The following is a 21083-nucleotide window of genomic DNA, read 5'->3' as shown; positions in this document are numbered from 1 at the left end:
TCTGAAGGTTGAAAGGATAAGCATTATCATCCCCATTTTACAGATGGGAAAACTGAGTCTCAGAGAAATAAAGTGACTTGAATAAGGTTCCACAGATGATTAGTGGCAGAACCAGGACTCAATCACATGTCTAGCATTCTTTCCACCACACAATGGTGCCTCTCCCCGGTAACTGGTTGCTCAACATCTACTTGAAGAACTTTGAGTGATGATAAACATAAATACCATTGAATGCAACCTGTTCCATTATCGGAGATCTCAAATTGTTGAAAACTCTTCTTTATACTGAACCTAGGATCATAAGATTTAAAAATCAGATATCTCCTAATTCAAGTGATCTCAGAGAGGGAGATGGACTTTTGAAATATAGGACATCTAAGGAGAAAAGCTGCAGATCAAGGATGTGCCAGCAAATGTTTAATAACAAGCTCTTGGATGGGGGAAGCAATATATGCTCACCACACACTTTTACACTTCACCTGAGTTATCAACATTTTCACCATCATTCTCTTAAGTCTAGACAAACCATATAGAAATATATATATATACATATATATAAATATGTGTGTATATGTGTATGTGTGTGTGTGTGTGTGTGTGTGTGTGTAACACGTATCAACTTTTGTCGCATTTGTCAATTTCCAAGGTATAAATGCTCACACTGAGAATTTCACCATCAGCTTTCAAAAAGAGAATGAACTGGTTCCAGCAGACCCCTGACTTTAATTCACAGCCTGGTCTTTGGGTCCAGAACTCTCACCACTATCATAGAATGGTTGAATTATTCCTAGCTCATCTTCTAATTGGATATTTGGCACACAATGCTTAAATCTCCCTTCCTATAACTTCTACCCATTGGTCCTAGTTCTACCCTCTAGGGTAAAGCAAAAATATAATCTCTCTTACATATGACAATTCCTCAGATATTTGAAGAGTGATATTGTCCTGAGCTCCTTAAGACACACTTAAAAACTATGTTTGCCCCCATTTTTTTTTTAAACCATCAGCACTTAGTAGAGTGCCTGGAATAAATTAAGCAATGAATAAATGTTGATAGAGTTGAGGCTACATGCAATCATTTTAACTAATCTTTGAATGGAATAGTTTATAAACCCGTCATCACTTCAGTTTACGTTTTCTGGATACCTACAGTTTTCCAGAGTCCTGTTTAAATAATGATACCCAGTACCGAATACATTATTCCATACTGTGGTCATATAAGTAGTTTTGCGTAGGAAATAGGATTCAAACCTAGGTCTCTCCAGGGCTATGTACAAGAAAATAAGGACCTCCTTCATTCTGAATACCAGTCTCATGAATTCAAATTCTAGGTTTAGAAATGGATTGTAGGGGCGGCCAGGTAGCACAGTGAGTACGAGCACCGGCTCCAGTGTCGGGATGACCTGGGGATCGAATCTGGGCTCCGACACTCAGCACCCATCCTGAAACACCTGGCTGTGTAGCCTTGAGCAAGTTACTTAACCCCAATTGCTTAGGGGTGGCCAGGTGGCTCAGCGAGTAAGAGCACCAGCTCCAGTGTCAGGATGACCTGGGGATCAAATCTGGGCACAGATACTCAGCACCACACCCAGAAATAACGGTCTGTGTAACCTTGAGCAAGTTATTTAACCCTGATTGCTTAAAAAAAAAAAAGAAATGAATTGTATAGATTTGGAAATGTGGAGATAAGTTGAGAGTGAAGAGCATGAAAAATGCTCCTATGATAATTATTGGATAGAAACAGAGGCTCATTTGAATTCATTTTAATAAATATATTCTAAACACTTCATTTTACAGATGGGAAAACTAGGATCAGGGAAGTACTGATTTTTCCCAAGGTCACCCAAGTGGTCAGAGCAGGGATTCAAATTTGAACTCCAGAAACAGTCTCTTTTCTATTCCTTGTTGCTGTTTTGTTCTGTTTGTCTTGAGAGTAAAAATTAAGGAGTAAGGGATAGAAGTTGAAGAGAAGATGTTTTCATCTTGATGCTAGGAAAAAAGCCCAAAAAGTATCCTAATAATTGGAGCTGTCCAACCATAGAATGTAGTACCTTGATAGGCCGTGACTCCTCCTTTCTCGCCTGGCCTGCTTCCACTACTGCAGATCTTCAGGCAGTGCATGGGTTCTTGGCTTTCAATATAGGAAGGGCTAGATGACATCTGAGATACCTTCCAGCTATAACATTTTGCAAGCACAGATTTTGGAGCTGGAAAGGGCTCTCCAATAGTATATTAGAGCTGGAAGGGAAGCTTAGATAACATCTAATCCTGCCAACTCATTTTACAGATCAGAAAACCCAGCTTCAAATTCCTCTCATTTAGAGCTCTTTCTCTCTCCCATGTGATTTTTCCATTATCTGCTTGAAATGGAGATGACTAACAGTGATTTTTTCTTTATTAAACCAAATTATTGGGAATTATTATAGATTTATTTGTGACTCAATTCAGAAAAGATTAGTGTAGAATAAAGAAAACAAAAAATGCCGTGATCATTTTTAATGGAAATGGAGGTTCAATTGAATTAATTTTAATAATCATTTATTAAACACTGATGTGTTGGCACTACCACTTAGGTGCAGAGGATTAAGACTAGAGGAAAGAAACAATAGTCCTTGCCCAAAAGAAGCTTATAGTCTATGGCTGGGAACCAATATACACACAGATAAATATGGAGTATATATGAAATTAATGCAAAGCCATTACTTTGCATTAATCAGTCATGTTCAACTCTTCATGACCCTATTTGTTTTGTTTTGAGTTTTTTTGAGCAAAGATACTGAAGCAGTTTGCCATTGCCTTCTCCAGCTCATTTTGCAGATGAAGAAACTGAGGCAAAGAGAGTTAAGTGATTTTCCCAGGGTCACACAGTAAGAGTCTGAGACAAGGTTTGAAATCAGGGATATGAGTCTTCCTGACTCTAGGCCCAGTGCTCTGTCCACTGAGCCACCCAACTGCCCAAAATCATCTCTGGGAGAGCACTAAAAATTGGCGGAATTAGGAAAGGTTTCATGTAGGAAGAGGCATTTGAACTAAAGAACTGAAGGGAGTTAGAGGCTCCTGGATGTGAAATGAGGAAGGAGAGCATCTCAGCTCAGGTGATACCTTGTGCAAAGGTAGAGATGAGAGATATAATCTTGTGTATGGGGAATATGAGATAAGAAAGTAGGTAGAGAAAGTGAATGGGGGAGAACTGTACATAATCCAGCTGGTCAGATAGTAAAAGACTCAATTCAAAGCAGAGGAATTTGTCTTTCATCCTAGAGGCACTAGGGGCCAACTGATGCATCTTGACCAAGGGAAGTGGTATGATCAGCTTCAAATAGTGCCGATTTCACAGTTGTATGGAGAATAGATTGGAAAAGAGAAAGACCTTAGGGAGGGAGTATATAACATATATGACTTCAACCCATTGGTCCTAATTCTACCCTCTAGGGTAAGGCAAAAGTATAATCTCTCTTGTACATGACAATTCCTCAGATATTTGAAAAGTGATATTGTCCTCAAGGCACACTTAAGACTATTTTCACCTTTTTTGTGCCCCCCGCACTTAGTAGAGTGCCTGGAATAAAGTAAGCAATTAATATATATTTGCAACTGCAACAATCCAGGTGAGGAATGAGGACAGTTTGAAAAGGTGTAATATCTGGTTAAATAGAGAAAATGAGGTAGATTTGTAAGAAGTCATAAAGACAGAATAAAAAGAGTTAGCAACTGATTGGGTGTTGGATTGGGAGATAAGAATGAAGAGTTGAAGCTAACTCTTAGATTGTGAACCTGGCCAACTATGCCCTTGGCAGAAATAAGGCACTTAAGAGCAGTATCTGCAAAATTTGCTTAGAGATGAAGGAATACGGATTTTAAGTATATACATATATATGTATACACACATATGTACACATATACACACATATATACATAGATATATATATATATTTTAAAACATTATTTTAATCTGTGGAACATGCTTCCTGCTTCTGCGGAGAATGGTTTTGCACAGATAATTTATCATTTTATCTTCACAACTGCTCTATGAGGCAGGTATTGCTGTCTTTATTATATTGGTCAGGAAACTGAGGCCCAGAGGTGGTGTCTTGCTTATGTTCACACAGCTTGTTAGTGGTAGGGAAAAGAAATTTGAACCCAGCTCAGTGTAATGCTCTTTCCATTCCATGACTACCTGGAAAAGCATCTCTTTGGTAACTCTTATGACTAAATTTCTTCTCATTTTCTTCTTCATTCTGGCATAAAAGTAACTCTAGGCTCTCAAAGGCATGCCAGGGGACCACAAGGTCTAGCATTGCCTACCAATGTGAAAAGGCTTTGATCAGAAGCCTAGTGATATACTGTATGTACTATCCAAAACCAGTCTAGATTTATTCATAGAAGCCTCATCATCAGAGGTAAGGCCACTAGGGGCTGAATCTTTCTAGCAACTCCATGAAAAATACTTCAAAAATGCAAAACAACCCTTAATTCTCTGTGGCCTACGTTAACAATTTTGGGATTTGGGGAAAGGAAATAGAAGGGATAAAGAATGATGTAATTTTAGACTGTTTGCAAATGTAATACAAATAATATTTTATATTTAACATTTTAAATTTTTACAGATGCAAAACTATGTTCCAAGAAGCTAATGATTTGCCCAAGAGATTTAACATGGGACAAAGCTCTCACTGGTGGGTGGCAGGAAGAAGAAAGCTGACCTGAGGATAAGATGAAATTTCTAAGATCTTGAAGAAGGAAGGACTATTCCCCAGCCTTAAGAGAGGGGAAGCATGCCATTGCTGTTATGGGGATGGAGCCAACAAGGAGAAAAAAGGGGGAACAAGAGGAGTTGGCCGAAAATGGGGACAAGGGCAAATCATAGCCAGTTGTAGCATGCATTGTGGTTGGGGGTAAGAAGAAAGAATTCTTTGGAAATCTTTTGGACATCCCTCCACTGAGCTGCTTGCATTCTGTCAATCACTGTCATCTCCCTCCCACCAAAACCTTGGGCTCTGCTCCTGGGAAGCCAGGCTGTGATAAGTGAACTTTGACTTCTTGTTTCCTGGAACCATGCCTCCATGTCACTCTCTGGTGGCTGCTTGCTTGTATACTTCCTTCATTCCAGCTCCTCTTTGTGTATTGTGTTCCCCAATCAGAATGTAAACTTCTTGAAAGCAGAGTTTGTCTTGCTTGTTTTAGTATCTCTAGAGCTTAGTACCGTACACGTTTAATAATTTCTGCATCTAATGGGGCAGCCAGATGGGTGCAACGGATAGAACACTGGGCTTGGAATCAGGAAGACTCATCTTCCTGATTTCAAATTTGACCTCAGAGGCTTATTAACTGTATGACCCTGGACAAGTCACTCAACCCTATTTGCTTCAGTTTCTTCATCTGTAAAATGAGCTGGAGAAGGAAATGGCAAACCCTTCCAGTACCTTTGTGAAGAAAACCCCAAATGGGGTCACAAAGAGTATGATACCACTCAGTAACAACTCTATCTAAGCTGGGATGGTACTCTTGGGACCTTCTTCCCACCTTGGTGTAAAACCCTGATTGTTCTGTCTTGATTAAAATTTTCACATGGTGTAATGTTATGAACCAGAGGATATGGAGTGGTATAATAACTATTATACAACTAGTTGGGCACCCTATCACTAAAACGAGGGTCTGAGGTTAAGTGATCTCTAAAATCCTGGCTCTCAATGCTATAATTGAAGGTTACTCCATAAGTGGTAAAGCCTAGGGTTTTTTTATATGCCATTTAACTTTAATGAATAAATTAATCTCAAATAGATCAAAATTTCTTCTAATACATATTGCCAATCTTCTAATATATATATATATATATATACACATTTCAATTGTATATATATGTGTATGTATATATTCTTGGTTTTTTTCATTAAAACATTTGTCTATTCTAACATTCTTTTCTTTTTAAATTTTGAGTTCCAAATCCTCTGTCTCCCTGCAGCCCCTCCCCCACCCACTGAGAAGGCAAGCAAAATGATATCAATTATGCATGTGAAATCATGCAAAACATATTTCCATATTTCCAAAATAAGGCAAGAAAATTATACTTTAATTTGCACTGAGTTCATGGCATTTTTTCATCAGGAGTAGTTTGTAATTGTGTTGGATCATTATATTGATCAGTAGCTAAGCTTTTCACAGCTGATCATTACAACATGGCTCTGAGCGTTTGCAATGATCTCCCAGTTCTTACTTCACTTTGCTTCAGTTCACATAGGTTGTGACATGCTGTTGTTGTTTTCTGAAACCATTCCCCTCATCATTTCTTATAGCACAATAATACTATATCACAATCATATACCACAACTTATTCAGCCATTTCCCAATTGATTATCATCCCCTTGATTTCCATTTCTTCTCCACCAGAAAAAGAGCTGCTATAAGTATTTTTGTATATGTAGGTCCTTTTCCTTTTTTCTTTCATCTCTTTGGGATTCAGTCCTTAGTAGTGGTATTGCTGAATCAAAGGGTATGCCCATTTTTATAGCCCTTTGGACATAGTACAAATTGTTCTCCAGAGTGGTTAGACCAGTTCACAGCTCCACCAATAACACATTAGTACATCTTTTCCCTCATCCCCTCAAGCATTTGTCATTTTCAACAGGTGTGAGGTAGTACTTCAGACTTGTTTATTTATATTTATCTAATCAATAGTGACTTAGAGCATTTTTCATATATATATGTATATGTTGAAAGATATGACTACAGACAGCTTTGATTTCTTTGTCTGAAAACTTCCCTTTCATATCCTTTGCCCATCTATTAATTGGGGAATGGTTTTTGTTTGTATAAATCTGACTTATTTGAGAAACAAAACTTTTATCAGAGAAATTTGCTGTAATTTTTTTTAATATTACTTCATTGCCTCTGGTACGTTTTAGCAAAATGTAATTTCCCTGATTATCTCTTTTAATTAAGTCAATTTCTGCTTTCAATTTGTTTGAAATTATGATTGCTACTCCTGCCCTTTTTACTTTAGTTGAAGCATAGTAGATTTTGCTTTCGCCCTTTATCTTAACTCTGTGTGTCTTTCATTTTCAAGTGTGTCTCTTGAAAACAACATGTTGCTAGATTCTGGTTTTTAATCCACTCTATTATCTTCTTCAATTTTATGGGTGAACTTATCTCATTTCCATTCACAGTTATGATTTCTGTATATTTCCCTCTATCCTGTTTTCTTTCGTTTATCCTTTTGCTCTTTTTATTTTGTCTCTCCTCAAAAAAAATTGTTTTGCTTCTGACCACTTGTAGCAGCAATCACACTGGCATACCCAGGATAGCTGCTAGCACTGGCTCTTCGATCTCCTTTACTAGGAAAGATGGCTGTTTAAGGGGTAAAAAATCTTTTTTCATTACATCCACTACTTCAGGGGAAAAGTCAACACCCTGAACTTCAGAGAAAATACAAACAGAGAAGACAAAAGCAGAGAAATAAAGACCAACATACAGGGCTCTGACTGCCTGAATCAAAGCAATATTGCTATATACTTTACTTACATTCCTGGATCAAGAGAGCCTTTACATCTGAGCAATCAGGGAGCTCTGAACATACAGCCACTCAGAATCTCAACCAGAGAATCACAAGATCCTTCTCAGTAGCAAGTCCCCAAAGCAAAATACCAAATCAGTGTATATACTTCTCAGAGTCAGAAACCATCACAACCATCATGACTCAGTACCTAATGAGAAATTAGCAAAAGGTGTGAAAGCCTTCCTACAAGCAAGCCTCTCCTAAGAAAGCTTCCCTTAATGGGCTCCAAGTGAGGCCTATTAATGAGTGGGGAAGATTTTCCATCCCATTAACACTGTCTCTCTTAATCTCCCCTCTCTTTTATCATCCCTTCCCCATATCTCTTTTCCCCTTCCCTCCTAGTTCCCTATTGGATAAGAGATTTCTATAACCAACTGAGTGTGTGTATGTAGATAGATAGATGATAGATAGATAGATAGATAGATGATAGATGAATAGATAGATATGAAAGTATAGATATAGATAGATATATGAATATATAATATATAGTATATATGCATTTAGATATATAGATATAGTCTTCCCTATTTGGACTAATTACAATGAGAGAGAAATTCAAGTATTGCCTACCATCTTCCCTCCCATTTTCCCTTCCACTATATAAGTTCTTCCTTGCATGCCTCTATTATGTGAGAAAAATTTTCCCACTCTACCTTGTCCCTTCTCCCAGTGCAACCCTCTTTCCTATTCCTTCATTTAATATTTTGGATATCATCCCAATATAATTAACTCACACACATGCTCTCTGTCTATGTAGACTCCTAACTGCTGCAATAATGAGAAATTTCTTAGGAGTTACATGTATCATCTTCTCATGTAGGAATGTGAACAGTTTAACTGTATTGAGTCCCTTATGGTTACTCTTTTACATTTACCTTTTTATGTTTCTCTTGAGTCTTGTATTTGAATGTCAAATTTTCTATTTAGCTGTGGTCTTTCATCAGGATACTTAAAGGTTCTTTAATTCATTAAATATTAATTTTTACCCTAAAGGATTCAGTTTTGCTGAGTAGATTAATTATTATTGGTTGTAATACTAGCTCCTTTGCCTTCCAGAATATCCTATTCCAAACTCCTTTAATGTGGAAGCTGCTAAATCTTATGTGATTCTATGACTCCATGATATCTGAATTATTTCTTTCTGATTGCTTACTATACTTCTTGATTTGGGAGCTCTAGAACTTGGCTGTAATATTACTGGGAGTTCTCATTTTGGGCCTTATTTTTTAACAATTCCAGAATCTTTGCTCTGTGTGTGTGTGTGCGCGTGTGCTCGTGCGTGCTTTTTGGAGGAGGAAAAGAAGGGTAATTTGGGTTAAGTGATTTGCCCAAGGTCACACAGCTAGTAAGTGTTAAGTGTCTGAGGTCAGATTTGAACTCAGGTCCTCCTGATTCCAGGGCCAGTGCTCTATTCACCATGCCACCTAGCTACCCCTCAATTTTAGGACCTTTTTAAGGGGGTGATAGGTAGATTCTTTCAATTTCTGTTTTATCCTCTGGATTTAAGACATTGGGGCAAGTTTTCCTTGATTCTTTCCCCTGAAATATGATGCTAGGCTCTTTTTTTAAAAAGTGCCTTTTAGATAGTCCATTAATTCCTAAATGATCTCTCCTCAATCTATTTTCCAGGTTTTTCTAATGAGATAGTTTACATTTTCTTCTATTTTTTCATTCTTCTGCCTTTGTTTTATACTTTCTTGATGTCTCATGGAGTCATTACCTTCCAATGAGTTACCCAATTCTAATTTTTAAGGAATTATTTTCTTTAGGAGGCTTTTGTACTTTTTTTTCCCCATTTGACCTATTATGTTTTTCAAGGAGTTCTTTTATTCAGTGAATTTTTGTTCCTCTTTTTTTTAAACCATTAGGCCAATTCAATTTTCTTTACTTTTTTGGTGCATCTTTTACCAAACTGTTTATTTTCTTTTCATAATTTTCTTGCACCACTCTCATTTCTTTTCCCAAATTTTCCTGTAATTCTCTTATTTCTTTCCTCAACTCTCCCAGAAATTCTTGTTGAGTTTAGGTACATTTAACATTTTTTTTTGAGGCTGTGCTTGTAGCTGCTTTTGCATTATTGTCTTCTTCTGAGTTATGCTTTAGTCTTCCCTGCCCACATAGTATACTTTTTTTTGATGATTTAATGATTTTTTTTAACAGTCAAGGGTTTTGTTGTTGTTGCTCATTTTTCCAGACTGTTTCCTGACTTTGAGCTTTATGTTAAAGTTGGGCTCTGCTCACCCTGGCCACTGTCCCAAGCTTCAAACGTTTTCACACTGTTGTTTTCAGTGATAGTTCTGGGGGGTCTGCAAGATTTTAGTGTTTCTAAAGTGATGTGATTCTGGGAGAGGTGTAGTTACTATGCTGCTTGTCTATGCTCTGGTCTTTAACCAAGTAGGGCCCTGCTCCCCTGCGGTTGCAAACACCAGCACTTCTCTTGGACCTGGACCTATGAATAGGTCCTTTGCTCTCCTGCAACTACAAACATTAGTGCTCCTTTCTGAATTGGAACTGTGTCCAGGGCCCCTGTTCTCTTCTGACCACCCACAAGTACTCCTTTGCACCCTGGAACTACAACTCGGAACTCTTCCTGAGTAGATTTACCAATCAGGCCTGTTGTACCCAGTGTTAGCCATAATAAGGTCACCTTAACCTCTTTCTGACCGGTTGTTCAACCTCCTTAGAATCTCTGGGCTGAGAGCTCCCAAAGTTGTTCCTGCTACCGCTGTAGTCACCTCTACGGCCCACTGCTGATATTGCCATCATGTGCTCTCCTGATTGGCCCCCACCATGGTGTTATAGACCTTACCTGCTGACCTCCTGCATTATCTTAGGCTGGAAACACGTCTCATTCTGACCTTTCTGGACTCTGCTACTTCAAAATTTAACTTGAATAGCTATTTTAAAGGTGTTTGGAGAAGTATGTTGGGAGAGTTTGGTTGGGCTGCTGCCTGTACTCTGCCATCTTGTCTCTATTCCTCCCTAGTATAGGTTTAATGACTCTTATTCCAGGACCCTTTTCCAGACTCTACCTTACACGAAGTTTTATTTTATAAGGAGGGAGAGAAGGATCAAGCATTTATTAAATGCCTACTATGTGCCAGTCACAGTGCTGAATGCTTTATAGTTATCTCATTTGATCCTCACAACAACCCTAAGAGGTAGGTGCCATAATCATCCCCATTTTATAGTTGAGTAAACTGAGGCATCTAGAACCAAAGTTATTTGCCCAGTATCACACAGCTTTAAAGTGTCTAAGACAGGTTTGAACTCAGGCCTCCCTGCCTACAGGTCCCAATTCTCTATTCACTGCACCTGCTAGATGGCCAAATAATAATTGGTAGCATTTATGTATCACTTTAAGAACTTGGCATATGTTTTATCCTTTGACACTCACAAGGACCTCATGAAGTGGCTACTATCATTATTTTCATTATTACAAGCAAGGGAACTCTAATTAGAGTCTTAAGGAAGATTTAATTATATTCAGTGATTCTCAACATGTCAAAAAGAATAATAAATGGTAATAGCTAATATTTATATAGTGCTTACCATGTGCCATGCACTGTGCTAAGTGCTTTTTAGAATTATTATTTCATTTGGTCCTTATCATACCCAAGATGTTGTTATTATGTCCATTTTACAGATGAAGAAACTAAGACAAACAGGGGTTAATGGACTTGCCCAGAGTCACACAGATAGTAGGTGTCTGAGTGGATTTGAACTCAGGTCTTCCTGATTTCAGGCCCAGTGCTCTATCCATTGCCTCACCTAGCGACCCAATGAATGGAAAGATTTTCTCTCTAATCACTCCCTGCTTCTGAACTTCCCTATTACTTTCTCCAATGACTAGAGAACTCTGCCTACTCATTTCATTGGCTTTCTTCAGGATTCAGCTCTTCTCAGTCCCTCAGCTGCTAATTTCTTACCATTTCAGATTGACCTTCATCTACTCTCTGTATCTTGTATGTACCTGGTTATTGACATGTCTCCCCTATTACAATGTACCCTCCTTGAAAGGAGGAACATTTTTATTCCTTTCTTTGCATCCTCAGTGCTTAGCACAATGCCTGGCATATAGTAAGTAATTAATGAATAAGTGTTGACTCTTCTCTTCAGCCTACCATTTTAGTCTATTGAGATAATTGTCCTTCTCCTAAAAGAGAATTGCTTAATTTTCTTAGTCTTAATTACTCACTCTTTACTATATATTAGTTTGTTCAGATTACTTTCCTATGGGAAATCAACCACATTGAGGGAATGGGAATTTTGGTGTGGGTAGAGTAGAAGGAAGGAATTTAATAGGGATAAATATAAGAACCATGGATTCGAAAAAATCTGTTCAAATTCAGGGTAATGTTGATACATGGGACACTGAGGGAAGGCACTACAAAAAGAAGTTAGGAGGTAAAGGAGGAATATTGTGAAACCAGAGAAAAGTTTGAAAGATTTGGGTGACTGGCCAGGCAGGGGAGGTAGGGCACCAAGTATTGGGAGAGTGACTAAGAAAGGAATATGGCAGAGCACCAAGAATATATTTCATCTACTTTAAAATCCTGCCCAGGCCTATTCCCATGCCAAAACTTAGTAACACTGGGGGAAGCTTTGGATGTTAGGTGAGGAAAGGATTTTTAATGTAGAACATTAGAATTAGGAGGAACCTTAGAATGTAGAACATAAAACCTTAGAGTTAGAAGGGTGATTAGAACATAGCATATACAGAGGTCTAAGTTGGAAGGAGGTTGGAGATCATAATCTCTAATCTTTTCATTGTTTGGATGAGGAACTTGAGGCCCTGGGATTTGGAATGACGGGTCTGAGGCTGAAAGTCAGGTCAGTTTTCTGACCCCTTGTCCATTGTACTTTCCATCACAATCACAGGCAAAACTTGCTTTCATGGTGAAACATAGAATACTCCCTACTGCCATGTGAATTTCACTCTGGTGTCTTCAAAGATGCAATGATGTTGCCAACTCTCCCAAGAAAACACTATAAAACAAACAAAAAACACCCAAGGTTGTAAGAAGGGATGAGCAAGAAAGAATTTATTCTGAATGATGGATATGGACCCAAGCAGATCTCAGAAAAACAATGTCCTTTCCTGACTCTGGGGTTAGTCTGGTCCCTGCGCTCTATTTGACGAATGAAACCAAGAAGATGAATCATTTGCAGCCCTGACAGGGCCAGTGTAGACACTGACTTCATTCCTCTGAATGACTTGCTCAGCTGACAGAGCAAGAATGCAGATTACTGTGAAATAATGCAAAAGGAGTCTTGAATAAGTAAGCAACACAATTTAAAAATAGACCCAACTCTAAAGAAAAAAAAATATTGTTCTTATAAAAAAAAGTTACAAAACAATACAATACAGTAAAAATATTCTCTTAAAAAAAGAAGATAGGCTATTGTCGTGTCTCAAGGACCTAACTTACATGGTAAAAAGGTGAAAATGGAATTTGGCTTCCAGATGAAAAGTTATACAAAGTAAAAACACAATTCACAGTCACAGCCATGCACTTATCCACATGTATGGGGAGCAAGTTTAAAAGTAGAAAATATACCAGGACTCCTATCTCCTTTCCGAACTGTGGGGATACCCAGGGAAAGAGAGAGAAATGTTTCTCCCAAATGTCAATTGTTTCCCTGAACATACCAAAGAATTCTTGGTTTTCCAACAGGCGAAACCTTCTAAATGAAAATGTTTCTTAAATTACATCCATCAGGCCCATCTCTATGAAGTCTTTTCTGATTCCATACAACTAAAAGCAATGTTCCCTTCCTCAGATTTCCCTGGAAAGCTTTGATTGGATTTCAGACCTTTGGACCTATTACTCTCTACTTTTTTCATTTAGATCTATCTGTGTTGTTTTTCCCTTTTATGCCCTCCCTTGCCTTCCTCTGCCAGCCCCCCACAGTGTTACCCCTGAACATTTCTTGATGACAGGATTTTTGCTGTATCTGTCTCATAGAAGACATATTTTAAGTCTGTGTGGGCATCATGTTTGGCTGGGTCAGCTATTTCCTCATCTGGAACTAGGACCAAGGTCCTTCACCATCCTAATACCATTAGAATAAGTTCTTTTTATTCATCTCACAGGAAGGCATTGGGTGGAGGGAGAACAAATGAGCCAGGTTTACATTCATGTTGCATGACTAGGTTTCAGGTAGTTGATTGCCAGTATTAGGTGTTGGCTACAGAGAACACTGCAGTCACAGAGACATCAGGTACAGACACATTGATACAAGAGGCAGTACATGTTCTAGTCACATTTAGCAATCACAGGGAGCCCCAGCTTCCAGGTGCTGTAGGTAGGCTCCACATACATCAAAAGAACACAATGTCCTTAAAAGTGGATTGGCACAGGAATCTCAGGGAGGGAAGGGGCCCTTGTGAAGGGGCTGAAACCCCACAAGGTGGCCTCAGAGAATGTAAACTACAAAGTTTCAAGTTTGGTTCCCAGATTCTGAAGATGATTATCTCCCATGATGTACGGATTTGTTGGTGCTGATGAGGTTTAGCTTTCCAAAAGTGCATTTTGGGCAGGGTTAGAATTCCCGGAGATGAATTGAATTGTGAACTTGGATGGGCTATCTGTAATTGGGTTTTAAAAAAAAGTTAGGATTGAGGAGACCTTACAACCTAGAAAGGTAAAGCTGGAAGGGGATTTAGAACATAAGACATCTGAGCCAGGAGGAGTCTTAGAACATAGAATATCAGAGCCTGAAGGGACCTTAGAACCTAGTATGATGGCACAAGAAGAAACTTTAGAACAAAATCTAGAATATTAAAGCTGGAAGGGACATTAGAAGGTAGAACCTAAAATGTTAGTGCCCAATGAGATTTTAAGTAATTTAATCTAATGTAATCTAACAAACATGGAAATTAAGGCCCAGAGAAGGAGAGTGACCTTGCCCAAGGTCACATAATTTGTAGAACAGCTGGGACCAGAACCCCATCCTCCTCCTGTTCCTTGGGCCAGTATCCTTTTTACCTCTAGATATTGGCTTTATATAGTGATTTGTACTTTTTAGAAGGGTTTTCCCATCTGTCACAAAGTTTGACCTTCACAATAGCCCTGTGAGGTAGCAGGGCTGGGACTATTATTCCCATTTGACAGATGAGGTCATAAAGGCCTGGAAAAGTTATCATAGGATTTGGCGTTGGAGTGGACACTTAAAAACCATCTAGTCCAACCCCTTCACTTTAAAGTGGAGGAAACTGAGGCCAGGAGAGAGGTCGGTTGACTTGCCCATGCTCAGACGGGAAGCAAAGGGAAGGACCTCACTCAAGGTCTCACATAGAGTCATTGGTGAACGTGGGACTAGATCGAATGTCTCCTGAGTCCTAGTTTAGTGCTTTTGGGGGGGGGGGTTGTGAGGGAGGGGACACAGAGATACCATCACATGCACAGAAGGGAACTGAGACTCAGACATGGTTCATGCCAGGCCACAGGAGCCTAGCAGCTGCAGCCACGTGTGCAGGCCTGACTCAGGATGTTGTTGTTTCTGCCATCCTGGAGTTTCCCATGAACCGGGGGTGCCACATGGTTCTCACCAATGGGAAGCTGCCCACTTGTATCCTGCTGTCTTCTCAACCTGGAACCAATCACAGCACAGAACAGGACACGGAATTAGTTTCCAAGAACATGGAGTGCTCATGTTGAAGAGTAGGACTGAAAGGACTGGGTAGTTCACAAAATGCAATTATAATCCATAGGGCCAAAGAAAATTTTAGCAAACAACCTAACTTCCTTATTTTTACAAATATGTAAACCGAGGATCAGAAAAAAGGGTGATTTTTTTCCCAGGGTCTCACAAGTATTAAGTGATAGAAATGGGATCCAAACTCAAGTCTTCTGATTCTAAGTGTAAAGGTCTTTCTAAAAATTGTCCTTCATTTTATATCAAAGGACAATTTTTTTACAACCTAAGTGAAGTAGTTGGGTAAGACATCAATTAACTATGACCCGGAACAAGTCTCTTCCCCTCTCTAGACCTCAGATGATCCGGTTGAAGACATATAAAGCTTCTTTCTTCTATGAAGTTTGATGTCACCGACCCTATGCAACTCTACACATTTCTCAGTTATTTTAAGTCATGCCTTTGAGAACAATTGCATGCCTGGGAACTATTCTTTTGAATGGCAGATATGACTGCAGTCTCAGAAGGGTGACAACCGTGCTGGAGCTAGGGAAGGGGTATTTAATCAGTTCCCTATTGGTCTTGCCCCAACCTCTCATTCCTTCTCTTTTGCAAGTATAATGTAGGTACATGTTTATTTACATGCTCCTGGAGGGCAGAAACTGGGGTCCCCTCTTGAGTCTGACAGTTATTGCTTGTGGATTTTTAAGACAAGTCTATTCCCCTCCTGGGGCCTTGGTTGCCTCATTTGTTAAAGAAAAAGGCACAGGATCACTAAATCATCTCCCAAATTACCAAATTATCTCCCAGTTTGCTCCCAAACCCAAGGATCATCTTAGGTACTAATGCTGTATGATCCCAAGTTTGGCTCTGTTAATGTAGGCTCTGTAATAACTGTACTATATGTTAGAACTTCTTTTCTTCACAGGGGAGCAAGACGATGGAGTCACACAACAACCAGCCAATTAGAAGACTTCTGAAGCCCAAAGCTGCTTTGCATCCCGGTGATCCTTTGTGAGTGAACTGTAGCTGAGTTTGGAGATGCCCGTAGCTTCCAGAAACCACAGGACCAGCCTTGAATGGTCCAAGGGCAACCTCAAACAGAAGTTACAGACAAGACCTTGCTCAGGACTTTCTAAACATTCTGCTGCTTGTGTCCATAGTTATCCTCCTCTCCCTTAACCCCTGCTCCCTGCCCAGGAGTCGCTAGAAACCATATCTCACCCCTTTTTCCACTCCCCTTTGAGCAGCTGAGAACTCTCTCTCCCTCCCTGCTTCCTTGCAGGATAGTCTCTCCACTACAAGTCTTTTTCTTAGATAACAAATGCTTTTACTTGGTGATCAGATTCTCTTTCTTTCCATTGGCCTGGGGGTCTTTTCTTAGCAGCATTCAGAGGAAAGGAAATTTCTAAAATTGACAAGCAAATACTGATTTACTCAAGTCATCATGTTCTGTTTATGAGATGAGGAAAGGCAGAAAACATCAGAATAAGTGACTTGTCTGAGATGATGCGTAAAGGAACATAAAAGTATGGATTTAGTGCATACAGGGCCCTAAAGATAATCCAGTCAATCTTCCCATTTTATATAAAAGGAAAGAAAGGCCTGGAGCAGGAGAAATGATTTGTCCTGAGTCACACAGAGAATTACAGAACGGGATTCAAAGAATCCAACCTTCTGGCCTCAAATCCAATGTTCCTTCCATTCTACCTTATTTCTTCTTAAATCAAGGAGGCAATCCCAAATTGTAGCTTTCAGTTTAGCGTATATAGGTTCTTAGCTCATAAGGAATGAGAAAGCTTCTCATTCAAAGAAAAAAAATTCATGAACCAAAACAAACCTATAAAGCCATTTCTGTTGGCTCTGAGCGCTTACTTATCAGGCTGACACCATAGTTATCTATAACTTAAAGGGAAATGAGAAAGTATTTGGTATCTCCTAGAACCTTTGATTCAATCCCATGCATGTCCATTAGTAGTTATCTCAGACTTAGCAGTGGAATTTAATTTACTAGACTATATTTTCAAATTATTTGTCAACTTTGTGACCAGAATGTTGAGAGGGTGGGAAGGAGGGGGGAGGGAGGGAGGGAAGGAGGGGGAAGGGAGGGAGGGAGAGAGAGAGAGAGAGAGAGAGAGAAAGACAAAGGGCTGTATCTTTAGAACTAGAGTGCTATAAGATAATGGGGTTTATACCTAGGAAGGGAAGCTAGGTGGTGAACTGGAGAGAGTTCTGAGCCTCTGGTCAGGAAGATTTGAGGTCAAATCCAGCCTCTGACACTAGCTGGGTCACCATGGGCAAGTCACTGAACTCTGTTTACCTGTAACATTAAGCTGGAGAAGGAAATGGCAAAACACTCCAGTATCTTTTCCAAGAGAACCCCAAATAAATTCACAAAGAGTCTGACACAATTACAGTTTAACAATAACAACAACTTATTTAATGTGCCCAGCACTGTGTTAGGAGCTGAGAATATAGATACAACAAAAGAAAGGATTTTTATTGCTCAAGAGCTGTAGGAAGCTAACTTCTAAATGTTTGATATTCAAAATTTTGGAGGCATTTTAAAATCTGTTCACTTTTAAACCCTTCTACTCTGAAGCTCACATTATGTTTGACCCCAAGTTCAGTCTAATGGGGGAGACAACATGCAAATACTCAAGCAATCATATACAAACAAGATATATACAGGATAAATTGGAGTGGGGAAAGTAGTCTCAGAAGGAAAATACTAAGGTTAAGGAGGACTGGGAAAGATTTTGTGCAGAGGTGAGACTTGAGCAAAAACTTGAAGGAAGTGAGGAAAGGTAGGAGGAGAAAATGAGGAGAGAGAACATTGCAGGCCTAGGGGAGAGCCAGTGAAAGGGCTCACAGCTGGAAGATGGAGTGTCTTTCATGAAACTGCAGGGAGATCAATACCACTGGATCACAGAGTATCTGAAGGGGAGTGAGATGTAAGAAAACTGGCAAAGTAGGAAGGTGACAAGTTAAGAAGGGCTTTGAAAGTCAAACAGAGGATTTTATTTTTGATCCTTGGGGGTAATAGGGAGCCACTGAAGTTAATTGACTATGGTCAGATTTTAGAAAGATCAATTTGGTGTCTAAATGGAAGATGGGCTGGCATGTGGAGAGACTTGAGATAGGAAGTTCAACCATGAGGCTATTGCTGTAGTACAGGTGTGAAATGGTGAGGGGTCTGCACCAGGATGGTTTCAGTGTCAAATGAGAGAAGGTGATGTATACAAGAGATGCTATAAAGGCAAAAACAATAGTACTTGACCACTTATTGGCTATTAGGATATTGGATATTAGCATATTAGATATGGGAGATAATAGGGAGCCGAAGATGATACCCAGGCTGTGAGCCAGGATGACCAGGAAGATGGTTGATATACTTGGTAGTAACAGGAAAGTTAAAAAAGGGGTAAGTTTGGAAGAAAAACCCCCAAGACAACCCAGAGTTTCCTGCCTCCATCCCTTTGCTTCTCTCTGCCTATCATGCCACCCCCTACCCCAACTCCCTGTGACTAATTCTTGCCCACCACTTAAGGCCCAACCTAAATACTTTCTCTTCCATGAAGAGCTCCCATGTGCCTCTTGCCAAAATTGTCTTCCTCCTCTAAAATCTATGATTCTATGACTAAATGGAGGTGGTGGGTGGGGGTGGGGGGCTAAATATTGGAAAGGAAGAGCCTTCCTTTTTCACACTCCCCTAGTTCTTCCCCAGACAACTCATTAAAGAAGAGATTAAGACTTCAAACAACTCAGAACTCTAAAGGAAACTACTGATAGATAGGCTACAGCATGGGGAACAAAGGCTCTGAGGTATTTAGAAGCCAAATTAGCCCAAAGCCCTGCAGCTGAAATTTAAGAGCAAGAATCATCTCTAGGCAGTAGAATGCACCAGGTCAAAAAGCAGAACCATTAAGGATTAGTCAGAAAAGGTGCCAGATTGTACTTAGGTGTCAAGACAATGTTTCTAGACACTATATTCAAACTTGTGGTTGTGGACAGAGCCACTGCCACCTGGTGGCACTCCACTCCATCTGCAAAATTTAGTTCTTTTAGTTCTTAGTTCTAAATAAAATGCCTCTTGAATAAAATCTAAATTGTGAAAATGATGATGATAACATCACAGTGATGAATGAGGGGGATGAGAAGAACATGTAGATAGTTCAATGCAAATTTAATTTCCCCTCCTGGGAGAAAAAAATCAAAGCACATAACCTATTGACTATGGGTAGAATGTGTAATATTTGCATATGAGTAACATTAAGACTCAGGAAAATGAACTTTATGCTGAGATTGTCCAACAAATTTTAAGACCTGAGACTCCAGTGGAAAATGTGAATTCATTCATTTATTATTTAATAAAACCTAATAATTCTCCAAGGGACTTCCTGTTAACCAGTTTGCATCATTTGAAAAATGAGAGAGTTGAGCCAGATAAGCTCTAAAGGGGTCTTCTGGTCTAACATTGCATGTTCTCTTCTAAAGTTTCTTCCAGTTCCACCATTCCACATCCATAGGACTTTAAATAGTTGAGTCCTATGGAGCATGGAGTAGTCAAAGCCTAGAGCAGGTATAGGGCAGGGGATTTCTCTCATCCTCCTTTCCACTGGTCCTGATATCTAGCATTAGGGTAGCCAATACCACCATTCAGACTTCAAGAATGGGAGAGATTGAAAGCCAAGAGCTGCCCATGAAGAAGAACCCAGAAGGGGGAAGAAGGAAATTTCTTTCTCCTTCCACTCCCTGTATAAGTCATGTATCATTGAAATGGTAGTTACTAGACCTCTAGGAGATACTGTATCCATTAAGAGGCAGAGCATATACTCCAGATGGACACAGATATAACGAGATATAACACAGATATAACGAGAGGAAGCAGTTTTAAGGAATGTGGCCGCTACCAGCCGAGAAGATTGCTGGCTAGTTAAAGAATCAGATGCTGAGAAATAAGCGTGCGATATTCTACAAAAAGTAAAAGAGCTCCTAGACCCTGAAGTACCTGGAATTGTGGGTATGTACCTTCATGTGTACCTCATTTCTATAAGTCTAAGCTCACAATTCTCATGGACACTGTATATATTTGTGTGCGAGCCAACCACAGATTTATGGACAAGGCTATTTATACCTACTCTCTTTTTTTTCAACCATCTTTGTAAATGTCTTTACTAATTATTTCTATTTTGGATGATTATTAATAAGAAGCATGCTGGTGGGGGCTCATGAGCTATACTATGAGGAGTACAGATTCACACTTACTCTTATAATCCAAAATAGGTCCCTTCTTTGTGATTCAATCTACAACCCTGAGAGTGAAAGCATACCCAGACGTATGTTACTTTCACATTCAAGGTTATTGTAAATGCCTGCTGGTATTCCATAGAAAACTTTGAATATGTAAGTATTTGATTTTTATCCAATCTTTTTTTTTCTTTTTACCAAAGTTTATTGATCAAGTTTAATTGCATATTCTTTAAAGTTATGAGGGTTTTCCTTGAGTTGAATATGAGTGAAATCTATGGCACTGACTTCGTGTATTAAGGGAAAGATAATTGGGATACAAGAAAGAAAGATAAATGGAACATAATTTATCAGTGTAAATGTGAAATGGCCATAGAAGCACATTAAAAAAAAATAACATTCTGATCCCACCCAAAATCTTTCAGTGTCATTGTTTTCTTCTGATCATTGTCTTTTTGCTTTCAAGATGTGTCCATTTTCCTTGATAAAACAGCAATCTTGGTCAAAGCCTTCCTTTGCTCCACGTTATCATACAGCTACAACATACCACAGACTCTTTGCTATCAGCAGAAGGGGCTGTTCTCTTCCGGGCATGATTGAAAAGGCACCAAAAGGTTTCTGTGATTACACTAATTTCCTA

The 21083-nt window shown here is 39.2% G+C and overlaps 1 protein-coding gene and 1 long non-coding RNA gene across 2 annotated transcripts in view; one reads left to right on the top strand and one right to left on the bottom strand.

Moving 5' to 3' along the window:
- Positions 1–4877, top strand: part of LOC138150613 (uncharacterized) — a 33246-nt gene extending 28369 nt beyond the window's left edge. Inside the window, exon 4 of the long non-coding RNA XR_011165596.1 lies at positions 4608–4877. This is a non-coding gene — a long non-coding RNA (uncharacterized lncRNA). The remainder of the gene's footprint in view (positions 1–4607) is intronic.
- A 10024-nt stretch (positions 4878–14901) lies between these two features.
- STK32B (serine/threonine kinase 32B) overlaps positions 14902–21083 on the bottom strand; it is a 378978-nt gene continuing 372796 nt past the window's right edge. Inside the window, exon 12 of the mRNA XM_069074008.1 lies at positions 14902–15148. Coding sequence (XP_068930109.1) covers positions 15010–15148 — 139 coding nt within the window. The 3' untranslated portion in view covers positions 14902–15009. The remainder of the gene's footprint in view (positions 15149–21083) is intronic.

Source organism: Petaurus breviceps, unplaced genomic scaffold (assembly GCF_028583685.1).
Source record: "Petaurus breviceps papuanus isolate PSGF00001 unplaced genomic scaffold, PetGlider_PUasm1.0 140, whole genome shotgun sequence".
Taxonomy (NCBI): Eukaryota; Metazoa; Chordata; class Mammalia; order Diprotodontia; family Petauridae; genus Petaurus; species Petaurus breviceps.
Note: the sequence above shows the minus strand (reverse complement) of the source record. Positions and strands in the feature narration are given on the sequence as shown.